This window comes from Onychostoma macrolepis, chromosome 03 (assembly GCF_012432095.1).
Source record: "Onychostoma macrolepis isolate SWU-2019 chromosome 03, ASM1243209v1, whole genome shotgun sequence".
NCBI lineage: Eukaryota > Metazoa > Chordata > Actinopteri > Cypriniformes > Cyprinidae > Onychostoma > Onychostoma macrolepis.
In genome coordinates, this window is record NC_081157.1 from 40014360 (window position 1) to 40033581 (window position 19222).

General features: G+C 35.6%; 1 protein-coding gene across 1 annotated transcript in view; it reads right to left on the reverse strand.

Annotated features, from left to right (window-relative positions):
- The window catches only part of plcl5 (phospholipase C like 5), a 107348-nt gene extending 88499 nt beyond the window's left edge, over window positions 1-18849 (reverse strand). The window contains 6 exon segments of the mRNA XM_058768221.1: window positions 804-934; window positions 1681-1855; window positions 4920-5009; window positions 5562-5718; window positions 5800-5934; window positions 18842-18849. Of these exon segments, the coding sequence (XP_058624204.1) occupies window positions 804-934; window positions 1681-1855; window positions 4920-5009; window positions 5562-5718; window positions 5800-5927 (681 nt within the window). The 5' untranslated portion in view covers window positions 5928-5934; window positions 18842-18849.
- Between the last annotated feature and the right edge of the window lie 373 nt (window positions 18850-19222).

The window sequence follows — 19222 nt, forward strand, 5'->3', positions numbered from 1 at the left end:
CAATCAAAACAGAGGTAAATTACATATAGATGGCCTTAATTTACAGTAGCAGTAGCCTTAACTTCAATTGCCAGAAGAAAGGTTAAAGAAATTTTTATTTAATATTATTACAATTTAAATTAAGTGTTTTGGTCACACTTTATTTTAAGGTGTCTATGTTACATTGTAATTATACATTTAAGTACTGAGTAGTATTAATTAACTGCATGTACTTGCTCTATGTTTAGGGTTAGGATTAAGGTTTGGCTTAGGGTTACTGCATGTAAGTATACATTATTTATTGTTATTGTAATAGTAAGTACATGTAACATTGTAACCAGTGTTTTCTATTATAATATATTTTAAAATGTAATTTATTCCTGTGACGGCAAATGACAGCTGTCATTACTCCAGTCTTTAGTGTCACATGATCATTCAGAAATCATTAAAATATGCTTTGCTGCTTTGCTTATAAAAAGATTTGCTGCTCAAGAAACATTTCTTATTATTATCAGTCTTGAAAATAGTTGTGCTGCCTAATATTTTGAAACTGTAAAAAGCATCTATTTGAAATAAAAATCATATGTAACATTGCTAATGCCTTTACGGTCACTTAAATGTATCCTTGCTGATTAAAAGTATTAATTTCTTAAAAAAAAAACAGCAAACCTACAAACTTTTGAGCAGTAGTGTATAATGCTACAATGTTTACAATATGCCCATTTAAAGCATATGCTACTAATGTTACAGTCTGAGTGTTGTATTATGCTAATGCCATGCACACTATTCATTCGGAGCGTGTGTGTGTGTGTGTGTGTGTGTACCAGTCTGTATTTCTGCAGGGTGTTGGCCTCTCGGGTCAGCCAGGCCTCTACTGTGGCTCTCTTGCTGAGCAGACTGGGCTCTCGTAGCTGTCGGTCTGCTGGAGGCAGCGTGGCCAGACTTGATAACTGAGCTGCACACAACAGAGAGCAGGATTTAGTCCACAAAGATGAGCTTTGCTGACAAAATAATTATAAAAAAAAAAAAAAAAATGCATGTAAAAGAGCCATCTGGGTATGAAAATGTTGGTTGAGAATCTACCAATTCCTTTGTGACAAACGTAGGTTTCTTTCCTTTGCTGATGTATTTTCAGTTCTTTTTTATAGCAATTATCTTTATGAATAATGTTTACACAAAAAGATTTATATTCAGGCTTAAAGGAAAGGTTCACTCAAAAATGAAAATTCTGTCATCATTTACTCATCCTCAAGTTGTTCAAAAACTATATGAAATTCTTTCTTCTGTTGAGCTTCTCTTGAATGTGAGCAACCAAACCACTGTTGGTCCCCATTGGCTTCCATAGTAAATAAAAAAATATCAATGGGGGAATTCAACGGGGACCAGAAACTGTTTGTGAATTTTCATTTTTATTGCTGAACTATCCCTTTAAAACTGGTTTGACTTGTTCTTCAGTAGTATTCTCAGGAATTATGGGAGCCTACTGGCTGTTTTAATGAGGGCATTTTTGCTGTAGTTTGTACTGAATGATAAATTAGGCTGTGTATATGATTGCATACATACGACTGTCCGCTGGTGTGTGTGTGTGTGTGGGGGGCAAAGTTAGATTCCAAGGGCGTACATGAACTGATGAAATGTATATCTTGAATGCAAGGTAAGTGTCTGTCAAATATATGGATGTGAATGAGAGTGGCTGTATACCCTGTATTCTGAGGCTCTCCTGGTACTGTATAATGAAGTACTCCTGGTTGTGCTGTAGTTTTCTGAGGTCATTCTCTGTGTCCTGAGTCAATATTCTGAGCTCCTCGAATGCCTGGTTTATCTGATGGTACTTCTGCGACATGCTGTCCATCAGGCCGCCCACCGGTGAACTCGACTGCCATTCATAGACACACATGAGTGACAACCAAGTTGCTGTCTATGGTTCAACATTCAGTTTCAATAAAATTATGATCAGATTATTTCAGAAAAATGAAAAGAAAGATAGCTTCATTCAGACTTTTTAGATGAAGAAGGGTTAACGACGTACAGTTGTACTACAAAAATTCAACTAACTAAAGCTTCAATATGTACTGTAGGGCCTCATCATCCCTGGCCTGTTGTGTATTAATAATCAACCCAGATAAGGTTATTTGTCTATAGCATGTGTACTGTACATTTGTTTAAACAAACTATATTTTATATACTGATATCTTTATGATTTTATAAGATGTCAGTTGAGTGGATAAAATCTGAAATTTCCTCTTTTACCCTCATAAAACTGAGCAGGTATCATGAATTTGTGTGTAGGGGTAAATATGAATCTTCCTCTAAGCATGCACAAAGCAAACACAATTTTTATTTCTGAAGATTGTAAAAGTCAGTAATGCACAGTAGTCCTGTTTATTACACATGATGGTTTTTAAATTTGAATGAACTCACTGAACTAGCTGAATTTATGTATACAATGACCATAATTTAAACAAGACAGCATAATCACTGTTAATAAATCACTTAAATGCAGAGAGAACCCTGGGAGTACAATTATAAGGTCTGTGAAATATCCCCAAACATTTTGATCATGAAATTTTGTGTGTGGGGGGGTGAGATCCACTTATGGGATGATTTTATAGATATCTCGGGTGAGTTACATCGAGATTTTGGTTTGAGGTTGAGGTTTTAAACATCAATATCAGGTAATAATTTTTGGAATTAACAAATTTGTTACTATTATTTAACTGTAATGTGGGGTTTTGGGGTTCTGTTTCATGTCTTTTATTTTGAAGTTTAGTTACGGTTCATGTTTGTTTCATGATTCCCTTGCCCTCATGTCTTCACGCTATTGGTTCTCTTCTACTTGGTGTCATGTTCTGATTGGTTGTCCTAGTCATGTGTCTTGTTTCCCATTGGATTGTTCATGTCATGTGACTCTGATTGTTTGTTATAAGTAGCCATCATGTTGTCATTGTTTCTTGTCGTGTATTGAAGTTGTAATCTGCTGTCGGTGAGTCTAGTCTGTTCGATTCAAATCTGTTTCAAGTCAAGTCTTCATCTGTCTGGATTATGTTTGTATTTTGGATCACGTCTGTAAATAAATTGCACATGGGTTCTTCACTACGCTCACCTTCAGTGGATTGAATCTTTACATAAACTATTAGACTTATTAGTATAAAAAAAATACAATATATAGACTACAGTTCAAAAGTGTGGGGAAAATTAACTTTTATTCAACAGGGATGCATTAAATTGACCAAAAATCACAGTAGAAATACACTATTAACAAAGTTTCAAAATAAATACTATTTTAATAATTGTAAGAAATGTTTCTTCAGCATCAAATCAGTATATTAGAATGATTTCTGAAGGACCATGTGACACTGACGACTGGAGTAATGGCTGTTTGAAATTTATATTAAATACATTATTAAATTTATATTAAAATAAATCAAAATGGAAAGCAGTTATTTTAAACTGTACTAATATTTCACAATATTACTGTTTGTACTGCATTTTTGATCAAATAATGAGCATTGATGAGCATTAGAGAATTCTTTCAAAAACATTAAAAATCTTGCCGACTCCAACTTTTTGAATGGCCATGTGTGTATACCTTATATGTATGTAAATTATTAATTTCACTTCTCCAGGGCTAGATTTCACAACTTTAAAATTCCCTTATATTTCCAGGTATTCCATGACTGTGAGAGCCCTGCATACCTGATTTGAAAACAGTGATAAACAGTAGTATTTACTAGGGGTGTAACGATTCATCGATATGGATCGATACGATGTCTAACGATACGATGCATCGATGCCACGCGTAAAATATCGTTATCTGTAGTATAATTAGGCACCTTTATTCTTGGCACTGTCCATATTTTCACATAATGTCCATCTATGCATTACCACCAACACGTGCATTCTCGTTCAAACTCCCGTATCAGGACTCGATATAAGCACTGGCTGAAGGCACAAGGCGAGCATAACAGATGCTCGGGATAATTGGCGAGTACTAAATTGAGCTCTCTTCTGCTTTTTTGTGCATGGATGAATAAATAGTGTTTTGGCGAATATCCTAGTAAACACAGTGGGTTAGGCATATGTGTTAACGTACACAGTTGCGAAAGAAAACGCATGTGTATCAGTAGCCTATATTAAATCCGTGCTTTCGTTCTTAAAGTGAAAGCAACCGCCGTCAAAGAAAAATACAAGTGCTCACTGCTCCTGACTAAATATCCTTTGTAACATGAAAAATGATTAATCTATATTTAAGTTATGCTGTGAAGACTGCAGTTATTTTACATTTGATTATTACATTTCTGTAGCATACCTGCAAATTTCTTTTAGACTGAGCAGAAAAACCTGAAAGTCACGGTTTACTGAACTTGTGCCTTTGTTCTATTGTATTTATTTTCTGCTATTGCTTGTAATTTGGTTATCTGTAGAAAAGATTTTTAGCACTGAGCCCATAGCAGCCAGAATTGTTTTTCCATTTGTATATTTTCTTTATAAATTTTTTTTTAAAAGTGTATAGGCCTATTTTTGTTGTTGTGAATGTCCCAATTGAGGTACAGGATGTGAAAATTTCAGATAAATGTTCATGTTATATATTTTGGTTGCATTTGTGAGTTAATAAAAATGTAGATGGTTGTTTAAAATGGGTATATAACATCATAATATCGATCGATATTCTCCTGTATCAAATTGAATCGTAATCGTATCGTAGATTTTTTTTTTTTTTTTTTTGAGGTATCGGCAAATATCGTATTGCTGGGTATGAGAATCTATATAGTATCGTGACGAACCATCCGATTTACACCCCTAGTATTTACCTAGAATTGTGCTTCATTACAAAAAAGGAAGATGACATGAAATTAATTCAAAATCAACTGTTATTTCACATTAACTGCCCTAATGAACTGACAGTCTGAAATAGATCTGCCTACTCTGTGTCCACTCACATTAGTCGCCTCTCTGACGAGTCTTTGCTCTGTGTACAGGATGTGTTTGATGCATCTCACCAGCTCCAGGGGACAGCGGTCATACGTGCTCTGAAAACACACACACACACACACACACACACACACACACACACACACACACACACACACACACACACACACACACACACACACACACACACACACACACACACACACACACACACACACACACACACACACACACACACACACACACACACACACACACACACACACACACACACACACACACACACACAGAATAAACATCTACTCTGCTGTGTTTTACTTCAACACACTCAATTACACCCCACAACACTAATGACAGTAAACACTGAGACTGCACTTTCCTGACCGACCGGTTCTTAGTAATAGCTTTATCATCATGCACCGATATGCTGTATGTCAACAACTGTCTCATTATGCTTTATCTATATTTGCTCATTTTATTTTATAAACTGATATATTTTAAGAGAATCTATGCGAGTCTGCATATGTCTATTTCACTGAGTTCATTTACGCAGATGCATTTTATAAAATCAAAACTGCTTTATTTTATTTTTTTACTTTTTTTAACAATTTTTCTTGAATTGTATGCATAGACAAAAAAAAAAGCAAAACCTTTAGCTGTGAAGCATAATGTCCTAATTTAATCTTGAGTAAGAAGCCATCTTCTCCCACTTGATGCTCTGCTTTCTTCTGTAGTTCCTGGATCAGGCTGTCCAATAAACGCTTGGCTTTAATCTCCTCCTGTGGGTTCTCTAAATCTATCGCATCCCTGAAAGAGGACAAAAGGACACACTTAATAACACTGATATATGAAAAAATGACAAACTGACATGTCGAACTCTTCACATACCAGAGTTGTCCCTCTATCCACTGGGACAAGTAGTGTCGCACCTCTATGGGGAAGTGTTGCCCGTAGAGAGACTGCATCTGGTGTAGAGCATCTCCCTGCAGCTGCTGGGCCTGGATCCACACTGCCATTTTCACTCTGAGAGAGAAAAACACAGAGAGTGAAGTCAAGTACAGCACAAGAGACAGATGAGAGCTGCAGAACATGAGAAATGCTGAAAGAGGGTAATTATGTTGATTAAAAAAATTTTTACTTCATAAATGTAACAAGAATAAAATTGTGAATTACAAATAAATCACCAATGTGAATAAAAAAAAAAAAAAAAAAGTTCTTGATTGTCATGAAAATCTAATCTCCCGCATGAACCTATATTCAGCATGTTTGGCAGTGAGCACTAGGCCATTACACTAACACTGTGCATAGTCACTGTTACAGGAGTGTGTCTGATTTGTCTTCAGTTCGCACAATTTGAGGGAAAAATTCCTGCGTAATATAGATGATGGTGGAAACATTCACAATACAAAGCATTGTGGGTTGTAATGTTGTGTCCAATCTTTTCACTCCTTGTGGATTTCTGAGAAAGGGGTCTGTACGCATTTAATGGATTTGTTGTCTCAACACGTGTGTGAAGAGACTCACAGAGAACAGAAGAAAACGTGAAGAGGAAGGAAATGATTGTGTTGAAATTAATCTCGTGCTCTCCTCAGATACAGGACGCACTGAGATGCTCATACTCACAAATTTATATTCATTTGAAGTACAGCAAGTGAGAAAATGTTAAGGAAACATTTATAAAAAATATTTTATAAATGTTATAAAATATATAACATTAAAAAGTGTATAAGCCACTCGTTTTTCTAAAGAAACATTGTCCAACAGCGACACCAGCAGGTAAAGTTACAGCGGAGTCTGCATCTCTCTCGCCTCCCCTGAGCCCATTGAGCTTTAACAGACCCCCCTAAAGTGTGCCATGACTTTTCTGGGGTGTACAGGTGCAAAATTAGAATATCATGGAAAAGGCCTTTATTTTTGGTAATTTAATAAAAATAAAAAAATAAAAACTGTCTTATATTCTAGATTCATTGCACAAACTGAAATATTTCAAGAGTTTGTTTTAAATCTGATGGTTACAACTTACAGCTTAAGAAAATTAAAAATTCAGTATCTCAAAAATAATTAAAATATTCCATTTTGAGTTTGATTAGTTTGATTAATTTTGAGTATAAATTAGGGAAGCACGGATACCATTTTTTTCAGATCCTATCCAATACCAAAAATTCTGAGCATCGGCCGATACCAATACTAATCCGATACCAGCATTGTTTATTTTTATAATCAGTGTAGAATTTCTATACCTCAGTGTGTTGACCTGATCATCACTGTTTTGTGTGTTAAACACAATCTACTAAATATAGACAACTTCATTTTAAAGAAAAATAAATGAAAAAATATATAGTCATAATCTATGACAAAAATACTATTATAAACTAGGTTAGTGGATAATTCAGCAGCAAAAGTTATTCTAGAAAAATCATGAGTGCACAATAATTTAATAAAATCTAAACATTTAGTGAAATAACATTATTTAGTGGGAAACAAATAAAAGTGAATAAGTTTAGGACTGAATCTGGTAAAATGTCACACATTGCTCTTTGTATTGTTGTAAAATACATTCATGAAAAACAAGTAAAAATATTTATATATAAATATATACTATAAAATTGAAAGACATTTCTTCTAAATGTATAGGACAGTAATTGAGGCAGCAACATATGATAGATAGGACAGAACAAGAAAGGCTATAAATATTCTTTCATTGCGCAAAAATATTATAATATGAAAGGCTCCAATACAGAGCGACACAAAGCATTATGAGCTTCCCGTGCGCAGAATGATGCGCTTGAAGCAACACTGAGTTACAGCGCGCAGCATAGAAAAGTTCAAAGCACAAAGTGAAGAGATATTGATGCATAGTGTATTAAATCTGTGCGATAGTTTATTGAGCCTTCTCTTTTAACAGTTTTAAATTTCAGTTACTGCGCTCTTGAAGCGAGTTTCATCGTCTTGACTGCCGTAACCGAACACGGCACGTAGTTTGAACGCTGAATGGAGGATGACAGACAGCCGCAGCGGAGAGAAGAGTTTATGTGAACTTGACTTAAATATTAATCTCTACCTCACATTAAACTATGTAACTGCTTCAGAACACTTGGAATATAGTGCACAAAAACTTAATGGTGCTTTATAATGTTTTAGTGCCTTTCGTGGGGCTTAACAATAACACAGAATACTATACGCACAATATCGGATCGGGCTCATTTGATCGATACCCGATACTGAGTATCTGATCGGTGCATCCCTAGTATAAATAATGGGTACCTCTTGGGCTAGTTTAGAACATGCAACCACAATTATGGGGAAGACTACTGACTTGACAGTTGTCCAGAAGACGATCATCGACACCCTCCACAAGGAGGGTAAGCCACAGAAGGTCATCACTGAAAGGGCTGGCTGTTCACAGAGTGCTGTATCGAAGTATATTCATAGAAAGTTGACTGGAAGGAAAATGTGTGGCAAGAAAAGGTGCACAAGCAACAGGGTTGACTGCAGCCTTGGGAAGATTCAAGATCGGAAAAGCCGATTCAAGAACTTGGGAGAGTTTCACAAGGAGTGGACTGAAGCCGGAGTCAGCGCATGAACAGCCACCATGCTCAGACGTCTTCTAAAAAAGAGCTACAGCTGTCACATTCCTAGAACCAAGCCACTCCTGAACCAGAAACAACGTCAGAAGCATCATTTCCCAGTGGGACTTTAGCACCTGCCCACAATGCCAAAACCACTTCCAAGTGGTTTGCTGACCATGATATTATCGTGCTTGATCGGCCAGCCGCCTCGCCTGACTCGCCTCTTCTCTATGGGGTATTGTCAAGAGGAAGATAAGTAACATCCGACCAAAAAATACAGATGAGCTGAAGGCCGCTATCAAAGCAACCTGGGTTTCAATAACGCCTTAGCAGTGCCACTGATCGCCTCCGTGACACGCCACATTGAAGCAATAATTCATGCAAAAGGAGCCTTGAGTGCATAATTAAACCTACTTTGGAGCTCTTGAACATTTCTGTTTTATAAATCTTTTTTTGAATGATCTTTGAGAAAATATTCAAATTGTTTGAGATTTCTGAATTTTTAACACTCCTAAGCTGCAAGTCGTAACCATCAGAATTAAAACAAAAAACTTTTGAAATATTTCAGTTTGTGTGCAATGAATCTAGAATATAAGAAAGTTAGCTTTTTTTGAATTAAATTAAAAAAAATAAGAACTTTTCCATAATATGCTAATTTTTTGAGGTGCACCTTGTAATTGAGAATGAATGGGGGAAAGTCATGTGAGAGGAGGCACTGCCTCTTTTGTGATATGATTGGATTTGACTGGTTATGTTCGGCTGTGATTGCTTCATGCGATTATAATTAACAATATAATGGCGTTAATGGGAAGAGTAATTTAAAAAGTTAGTAAACATCCAAAAACAAACTCCAGCATATTCAGTTATCAGACACGACTGGAACTTCAAATGGGACTGGCTTCTATGGTCAGATGAAACTAAAAAATGAGCTTTTTAGCAGCAAACACTCAAGATGGGTTTGGTGAACACAGGGATAAAAAGTACCCCATGTGTACAATGAAATATACTGCTGTATTTTTGATGTTGTGGGCCTATATTTCTGCTGGAGGTCCTGGACATCTTGTTTAGACACATGGCATCATGGATTCTATCAAATACCAACAGATAAAAAAATCAATAAGTGACTGACTCTGTTAGAAATCTTATAATGGGCCATATTTGGATCAACCGTACAATAATCCAAACACAAACCTCAAAAACAACACAAAAATGGGTCACTGAGCACAAAACCAAGCTTCTGTTGGCCATTCCAGTCCTCTGACCTGAACCCTGTAGAAAATGAGTGGTGAACTGAAGTGAAGAAGCACCAACATGGAGCTGGGAATCTAAAGGGTCTGGAGTGATTCTGGATGAAGGAATGGTCTCTGATCTCTTGTCAGGTGTTCTCTAACCTCATCAGGCATTATAGGAGAACATTTAGAGCTGTTAAACTGGCAAATGGAGATTTCAAGAAGTATTGAATAAAAGGGTGCCGTTAATTGTGGCCAATGTGTATTAGAGAAAAACATTTATTTCATAATGATATTTCCCCCCATTTTAAATTCTTATTATCCAATGAAAGGTTAGATTTTTGTAAATTATTTTAATAAAAGATCAAAAGGATTAACAATGCAGATTAATTTTCACAGCCTTCTTTGATCATATATACCAAGGGTGCCGATATTTTTGGCCGTGACTGTATACTGTGTATATATATATTTAAGAAAAATATGTTATATTTATATAATAAATATATTTTCTATATCTAAAATGAGCATTGTTATCAGGCTCCAATGTGTAGGTTAAGTAATTTCACTTTAATGGCAATGTATAAGTTCTTTTCATTGCTATTAAAGTGAAATAACTTAACAAACACAGGAGCCTAAGAAAAATGCTAATTTTAGAAGAACATTTCTTTGCAGGCTTTTGCATCTGAACTCTTCATATATAGCCTATATCAGCATTATATCAGCCAGCTGGTCTCTAGACATCGGTATCAGCCCATATCAGTGTTAAAAACCCATACCGGTCAACCACTAGTCATTTGAGCATGTGCAGAAGTGTTGGCTTGTATCTGTGTTTGTGTTTGCTAATCTCATTGGTTTAAGTCATCAACATATCCTCAGCATGGCTGCATGACGTGCTTGTCTCTCAACTACAAGCCCTGCATAAAACATCAAATTCCACTCATCACCAAACATCAAAAAACACACTCAAAACTACATATTGAATCATCACTCCCGGCAGGGTCATCTGATCAGTCCGCTGACAGTTTTTATGATGATGACTGCACAGGCTGAAATGAACCAGCAAAGAACTTCAGTGATGTTAGACTGAAGCATGATGCATTAAAGTGGACATATTTTACATATTTTGAGTAGCATTTTATTTTTTCCCTAAAGTTCACTTAGCTTTTTTTTTTCATATGGTAGATAGATAGATAGATAGATAGATAGATAGATAGATAGATAGATAGATAGATAGATAGATAGATAGATAGATAGATAGATAGATAGATAGATAGATAGATAGATAGATAGGATTTGCTTTTAAGGTGAGCTCACACCTATGAGCATGAGCGTTCTTTCAAAACGGAAGTAACTTGTAAAAGAAGAGAGTTCACAGCCCGCCTCTTCTTGTCCCACTCTTTGTGTGTGTGTGTGTGTGTGTGCATACGTGTAAGCATGTGTGTATTTCCAAGCAGTGCAACCACACAGACATAGATGTATTGAAAGCTGCACACCTACACAGAGACACAAAAACCACTGATTTCCAGTCAGCTTACCATACACAAGAACAGTTTGCTTATAAAAAGGGCAGACACAAAAGCCACACACTGCCAGTCAACTAACCACAGACAAACACTCGATTCCAGTTGATGTGATGGATTAAGGAGACTGATGTGTGACGTGATTTGGACGGTTGCTGAAATCAGGTCAGGTGTCCGTGTGAACTTATGAAGCATTCTTGACCCTGAGAGCTCTCTGTACCCATTAACACTTCCTCTCACACCTCACACTAGACCTGCATTTCTCTCTTCACCTCTGAATCTTAGACTGAATTTTTCAATTTGTATATTAAAAAAAGGTGTAAACGTATGATTTAAAATGTATATATTTATACACAAACGTACGACATATATAAAAACATTGAATAATCCTTGTATGAATATGTCTGAGGGAAATTAACTGTTTAAAGTGAAGGGAACGTGGTCTTTCTTCTTGTTGTTTATGTATTGTTGTTAATACATAAAACACTTAATGTCAAAAGCTGTGTTAGTAGAATACATTTTTGGTTTAATTTTGGCGTGTTGTATGATATTTTTGTGTTTCCGTGAAGTGAAAAGATGGAATAAAGAGCTTGCGCGGTCTTTCCCTTTTATAAGCCATGCTTAATACGACGAAACGTATAATGTAAACCACAGTAATGCGCTTATTTGAAGTTAACATGGGCGTGTTGAATGGGTTTTTGCGTATGTAAACTTTTGAAATTGTCCCGTGAAGTTAAAAGACGACATTAAACTTGACCAACAACCAGCCACACTGAAATCTCGCTTTTTCAAACGGGGCTAATTCCAAAAGGCGTTTCTGTTCTCGTGAATGAAGGGGAGTTTGTCCCGAACGAGAATACACAACTGAATCCTTTCACAAGCCGTTATCAAAGCAGGGTACGTCTCAGTCTGTTCCCTAGGTAGTGAATCACTAGATCGTGCACACGAGTCCCTGCACTGGTAAAAAGACCATGCACTGTAAAAAAATAAAAATGAAAAAATAAAAAAATAAAAATTGAGCCAACTTAAAATTTTAAGGCAACCAGCTTCAGCAGATTTTTGAGTTTTCCCTTAAAACTTAAAACAACAAGTTGAGAAAACTCAAAAATCTGCTGAAGCTGGTTGCCTTAAAATTATTAAAATTTTAAGTTGGCTCAACTTTTTTTTTTTTACAGTGTGGCTTAGTAAACATTGGGACAATTGATTAATCAATTTGTAACACGTCACCACTGGTATTTATCAACAACAGGCAGGACCGTTATATTTTGATATTATTTTTATGTTGTTTAAGGTAGACTTATAATATGAAATGTGAATGTTCTGTTACAAATCCTTCCAACTAATGAACAGTAAACATCAATGGTGTTGCAACTTCCGTTTCATCACAAATGTAATTAGCTGATGTTACATTTTTAAATTATTTAAAAGGCATCATTTCATTTTTTGAGATAAATTGTACTTTTCCAAAGGTTTCATTGGTGCTTTCTCATCATTGCAAGTTTTCAGATGCTGGGCAGTCAGTTCTTCTAAGGCACCAAACACTGGCACGTGACCAGACCACTCCACTGCATAGCGTGTGTACTTTCAACACTAAGACTTAAGGTAATATGTGTAAAGGTTTACAGTGTGTACTACAGCTAAAATGTGCTTTATTTTTCTCAGTGCCATCTACGCTAATATTAGACTGTCTCATTCTTATTCCAAGTTCACCATAGCCACCGGATCCAGACTGTATCCAGATCAGATGGTCACTGCAGTCACCCGGATCCAGTCCGTATGCAGTCCAGATAGTGGATCAGCACCTAGAGATGACCTTGACAGCCTGAATGTCAGCGGAGACCAGGACAACTAGATGAGCCCCAAAGACAGATCCCCAGTGAAGACCTCGTCACCTAGACGGCCATCGGGACAAGACCACAGGAACCAGACCAGTCCTCCGCACAATCTGACTTTGCAGCAGCCTGCAATTAAACTGCTGGTTTCGTCTGGCCAGAGGAGAATGATGGAGTTTTGATTCCTTCAACACACGATTTTTCTATTTAATACTGTAAATCTGCTTTGACACAATCTATTAATTGACACAATCCAGTAATGAGTATGTGAATAGTATAATTAGATGAATAACATGATATCCTTGCAAATTAATCAAATTAAAGGGGTTAGTTCACCCAAAAATGCAAATTAGCCTGTGATTTACTCACCCTCGAGGCATCCTAGGTGTATATGACTTTCTTATATTTGAGTTTATTTTATTATATTTATTATAAATTAAAGTGTTATTATGGATGGTCTTTTGGACTGTTGAACATAGGGCTGTGCAATTAATCGAAAAACTATTTTTGCCTCCAACGATTATGAAAATTCCTCATTCCGCCCCCTGTCCAGCGCTGCGCTTTCACGCCTCAATAAAAGCCCAGTTTCACATGCAAATCAGTAAAATCATGTAACATGACTTTTGCGAAATGTGACGTGCTTGATTTAATGAAGTATATTAGATTTATTCGTGTTTTTAAAAGGACATGTAAAGTCATCTTTTAGCTCAAGCTGCCCGCCTAAATGGTCAAATACACACAAAAATGTGTTAAAATGCGGCGCTTAATGATTATTCATGTATACTTTCGTTGGTCATGTAATAAATGAACGCAAAGAGTTGATAATGAAAATATGCGTGTAACAGTAAATTGGATCTGTGCGGCTCTTAAAGTGATAGCGGCATAATAATCCTGCTGCGACAGTGTGCTTAATATTAATCAAATAACAAAAAAATTCAAAATCACACACTGCTCTTGAGAGAAGGACCTTTGTAGCTTTAATAAGAAACAAAGAAAGTTTAATTCTTACAGTGAAGACTATTCTGTTTTATTTTACATTTGATTATTCATTTTTGTAGTAGGCTGTTAACTGAATACTTGAGACTTGCATAAAAAAAATTAAAGCACAGTTTGTTTCATTTGTATTGTTTTATTCTATTGTATTTGTCCTTTGCTTTTTTATTACTGACAGTTTAGTTATTTTCAATAATTTTGAGGACTTTTTGTTTGTTTGTTTATTTGTTACTAATAGGCTACTAATACTCTGCTGTGGTATTGAGAACTGTGAAATTTTGCTGGTCTCTACAATGTAGATGTCATAGCAACCTTATTTACAGGAAATGTATATTTGATATGTATCACTATCTTTAAAAAAATCACTCATATAAAGTTTTGGTCATATGGCCCACTCATAATCGTGTTAAATAATCGTGATCATGTTTTTGTCAGAAACGAGCAGCCCTAGTTGAACAGAAACACCTGTGCACTGCAATGATAACTCTGACTGGATTCCTCTGAAAGAAGAAAGTCATATACACCTAGGATGCCTCGAGGGTGAGTACATCACAGGCTAATTTTCATTTTTGAGTGAACTAACCCCTTTAATTGCAATTGAATATAATAATAAAGTCAGACCATGTAAATATTCTAGGGGCCAGTTTTACTAAACAGGACAAATTAGCGTGAGAGTGCAATTCCAAAACAGCACCGATGGGAGGGGAGATTTCTGCAGGTGATTTACTAATGTGCAAATCAAGGAACACAGACGCAACATCTCATTTACATATTGACCAACGCAATATACCAAGTGCAGCGCAAATTAGCGTAGTCGTAAATAAAGAATAAAGAAATAAAGAAGCCACAGTGCGTTGAAAAGAACCGGAGACCAAAAAATTAAGGTTTGCTAGAAGTTTTGATAGACCTGGTATTGCGTGACTCCTAGTTGAGGGTTCCAAGTCGTTTTTTATTTCCTGAAGCAAATTAAAAATAAAATGGCTTGGCAAATGATATGTTTGGATAATGTGCTCTTCTGGCATTCCAAATAAATTAATACATGTGGAAAAAATCCTCTCCCTTCTACCACGCGCTCTCTGTTCTCTGCGGTGCCTCCTCCCAGCAACAATAACTGCAGCCAGTTCAAGCGCGAAATAGTTTAAGACATGCTTTTTTGTGTGTGAATTTTTCTATAACTCATCTGTTTAAATTATATCAAGCCTTAAAGTTCTGCATAATTAAGGGCGTGGCCACTTGAGTGACAGGTGGATTGCCGCTGCTGTCACCACTGTCGCACTTGGCGGGCGTGGTTTCAGCAACCAGCTCCACCCACATCCCATCTTTTTGCCCATTTTCGATTACCCGGGAGTGATGCGCAGTCGAAGATGGTGACGACCGTCTCCGCCCACTTTGAGCTTCAAAAATGTTCTTCAGAAACCTATGGGTGACGTTACGAACACTACGTCCATTTTTTTCCTACAGTCTATGGTCACTGCGCGTCTTTAGTAAAACCTGACAGTACAATTTTAACGCCAAAAGATGGTTTGCGTTGGTGCAAACTGTTAGCAAACCTGGCCCTAGGTATTTTCCTTGTAATGGAAATAGTTTAATTAGATTAATAATATGATATGCAGATTAATTAAAAGAATCACAATTATTTCATATATCAATCTCTTCTGAGAAAGTCCAAAAATGTTTCTAATTGAGGGTTTATGTGAACATGCAGACACGTCTTTGATCATTATGTGACCTTACGCAGATCTCACACAGAATGTGAGCACACATGTAGACCTTAAGTCAGCTGACCTCTCTTGATAGTTAGAGCTTTGTGACTATAATGGCCAAATAAGGTTGTCTGTGCAGCTCTGAAAGTCATACATAATACATTTGAAGAAGCCAGGATACTCTACTAGACTTCTCATCTGCATTTAACTACAGTGCCTTGTACTCTTGTGGCTAAACGGCAGATCAAGCTGTGATTCCATCACATTGTGAATTCTGGACTTTGTCTCTTGCTGAGAGCAGTATGTTAAAAACAACAGCACTACCGTCTCATGCTTGTTTATTTCTACTAGGGCTCCTCAAGGAACTATGATCCTCCCAGTGCTATTGTCTGTAAGTTCACATAATATGAGAAATTCAGATAAGAGCTGTTAAATTGCAGATGATACGGCTCTGGTAGACCTGTCAGATTGCTCAGAACATTTTATTGACCTCTTGGTTTCTAGAATCACACTAGACAGCTCTGCCCACAGTGAAATCTCACTGATTGAAAGTACCACAACACATGGCTGTATATTAAAATGCAAATATTTTTTGATTAGCTGTTACATCACACGGTTTCACTTTCATCGTGGACATACAAATTGCTTGAAATTCTGCTTAAAAAATAGTGTTAGTAAACATACAGATTTTAATATCTGAAAATCTGTAATATGAACAATGTCCACAGCAAAAAATATCTAGGAATTAAAAAGTCAAAAAAACTAGGCTCAAAAGGAAACTAGAAAAAAAAACATGAATAAAAATAAATTGTAAATAAATAAATGAATTTATCTAAAAAATGTATCTAAATGCAATTAATCTAAAAATGTTAACGTGTTAAAATTAATCGTTTGATAAGGTTTGACCCCAACTTCTTGCCGTCATCGCAGCGCGGAAGGTTATCTATCATTGTGTGATGAGGGTACAGTGAACCAGTGTTGCGGTTTTACAGCACAATTGGGCTATTCTGAAAATGCAGTCGTGGGAAAAATTACAGAGTCGTGGGTTGCATTTTTTTTGGGCTATTTTTATAATGTACCGCGGCCGCCCAAAGTATATATAGACAAATAAAAATTAAAATAGATCCTTTAACTAATGTGTATTATACTTCGAATGTATCCCTGACAACTTAAGAACGGAGAGGCGGTTGTAACATCACAAACAACGTGAGTTTCAGCAGAGCATACATGTTCAGGCTTTTACACAGCAGAAATAAACATGACAACTATAGATTATAGACCACTATAGATTATATAAGATAATAAACACATGATTACGATAGGATATGGTTTGTATTTGATTTTCTTGAGATTTGGATATTTTCATAACAATAATGAATGTGTACATCTGAAATGCTCATTTGTACAGCGATAAAAAAAGCTATAAATAGCATATTTTAACAACAGTAAACGACCAAATTCCACATGTGATCGCAAAAGGAAGTTATTACAAACACTTGATGGTGGTTTAAAATGAGTTTTGAGTAAAAGTGCACTATCAATATCATAAATTGTCTTATGTAGCATGATGCTAATGTTAGCTCTAATGCACCTGCAGAACAGGTGCAGTTCTTCTTCATAATGCATTTTATCATAATACTTCACATAAGGTTACAAGAAAACGTTTTGTTGTATTTATCTAGAAATACTTTTGATAATAGTTGGGTAAATGTATACTGGGATTGAAGCGATGTGGCTTGGTAAACGTTTTATGCCAGTATAAAGGCTGATAATGGCTGAATAAAAACAAAAGAATAATTATAAAAGAATATGGATTATGTCTCATACCTGGCGGAAGTGTGAAAGGTTCTGTTTCCTTAAACTAGTTTTTGTCATGCATTTCTTTATTTCAACACATTTACAGGTAAATCCTAGTGTTTTAAATTTGCGATTAATCGTAACTGCGATTAACACGATCAAATTTTTAAATCAATTGACAGCACTATATATATATATATATATATACATATATATATAAAGAATTAAAAAATAGAAAGTCTGTTTTTGAACCTCTGTGGCCTTCCTCAGCAGTTTCAGGACCTTTCTGACCACATTGCTGTGGAGGAGGCTAAGAAAATAAAATACACAAACAGTACACTTCTCAAATACCTTGAACCTCCACCTTCAGGGAGGAGGCAGATAATTCCACCTCTCAATAAAAACTAATTACAAAGGCATTTTTTCATTCCTGTAGCTGTAAGCCTTTAAATAAGGGCAATTCCTGACTCTGGTGCATCATGGGGTTACTGAGTGCACATTGTCAGTCCTGATTTAATGAGGCTATATTTTAAGACTAAATTATGCTTTGTCTAGTATTTGTCTAATTGGTTATAATGTGCAATAAATGGTTTTGTATTTAACATTTTATAGATTTATACTTGATGGAATTTTCCATTAAGGACGTAGATAACTTCTCTAGTTCTAATCTACCTCAGCTTGCTCATTTAAAAGCACAATTTACAAGCAAAACTGTGAAATTAATATCTCATAATAATCATATAAGAAATAAAAATCTTAATTATGAAACTACTTAAAAATTAAGGATACACTGATTTGGGCATTTTGGCCCATACTGATACCAGTTATATTAAAAGCTTTTTACTAACACAGATATCAGTATCAACCGAACATGCCCAAATTGCTGCATCTTTAATTTATTACTATTATTATTATTTATGATTTTATAATTCATTATACAGTATATCAATGTATTAAATGTTAAAGAATATTTAATAATGGATATTCATAATTAATATAATCTTTAACTAACTATCATAATAATCTTAATTATTAGTGTCATTTTTAGATTATTTTATGAAAATAAAATGCAGTTAGTCATTTAATAAACTCTAACCCAACATTCATGGTTTCTGAGGTACTTGAGAATTACATTAAAAGGCAGATAAAAAGTGATTGTCCATAAAAAAATAAAAAAAAACATTGTCACACATACATATAGCATGAAAACAGCAACAACAAATACCAATTATAATACCCTCAGAACAAGACATCAATAACATGCACATATGCAGGAATTTAGTTTACCTCTTATCTCAAGCTCTCTGTTACCATCTAAGAACAGGAACTTCTGGAGAGGAAACCTGGAAAACCTGAACATTTGGGAGACAGAAAGAGAGAAGGAGAAATCTGTATGAGTATTTTTGTCTCATCTCATACAATTTTGAGCAATGTAAAAACATAGATAAGTATACATTTCTGTAAGAGGAAGTTTAAAAATTCATTCCTATTCAATTTCACAGAGATACACAAACTGAACATGTGAAGTAAGAATACAAGGGGTTGCTAAGGTCTGTAAGAATGTTACTTCCTCTCAGTCCGCCGTTCCCCCCGAGAAAGATAATCTTAGAGAGAAAAAGAGGAATATGTCTCCACTGACAGCTGAAGCATTAAATATGTTCAATCTTG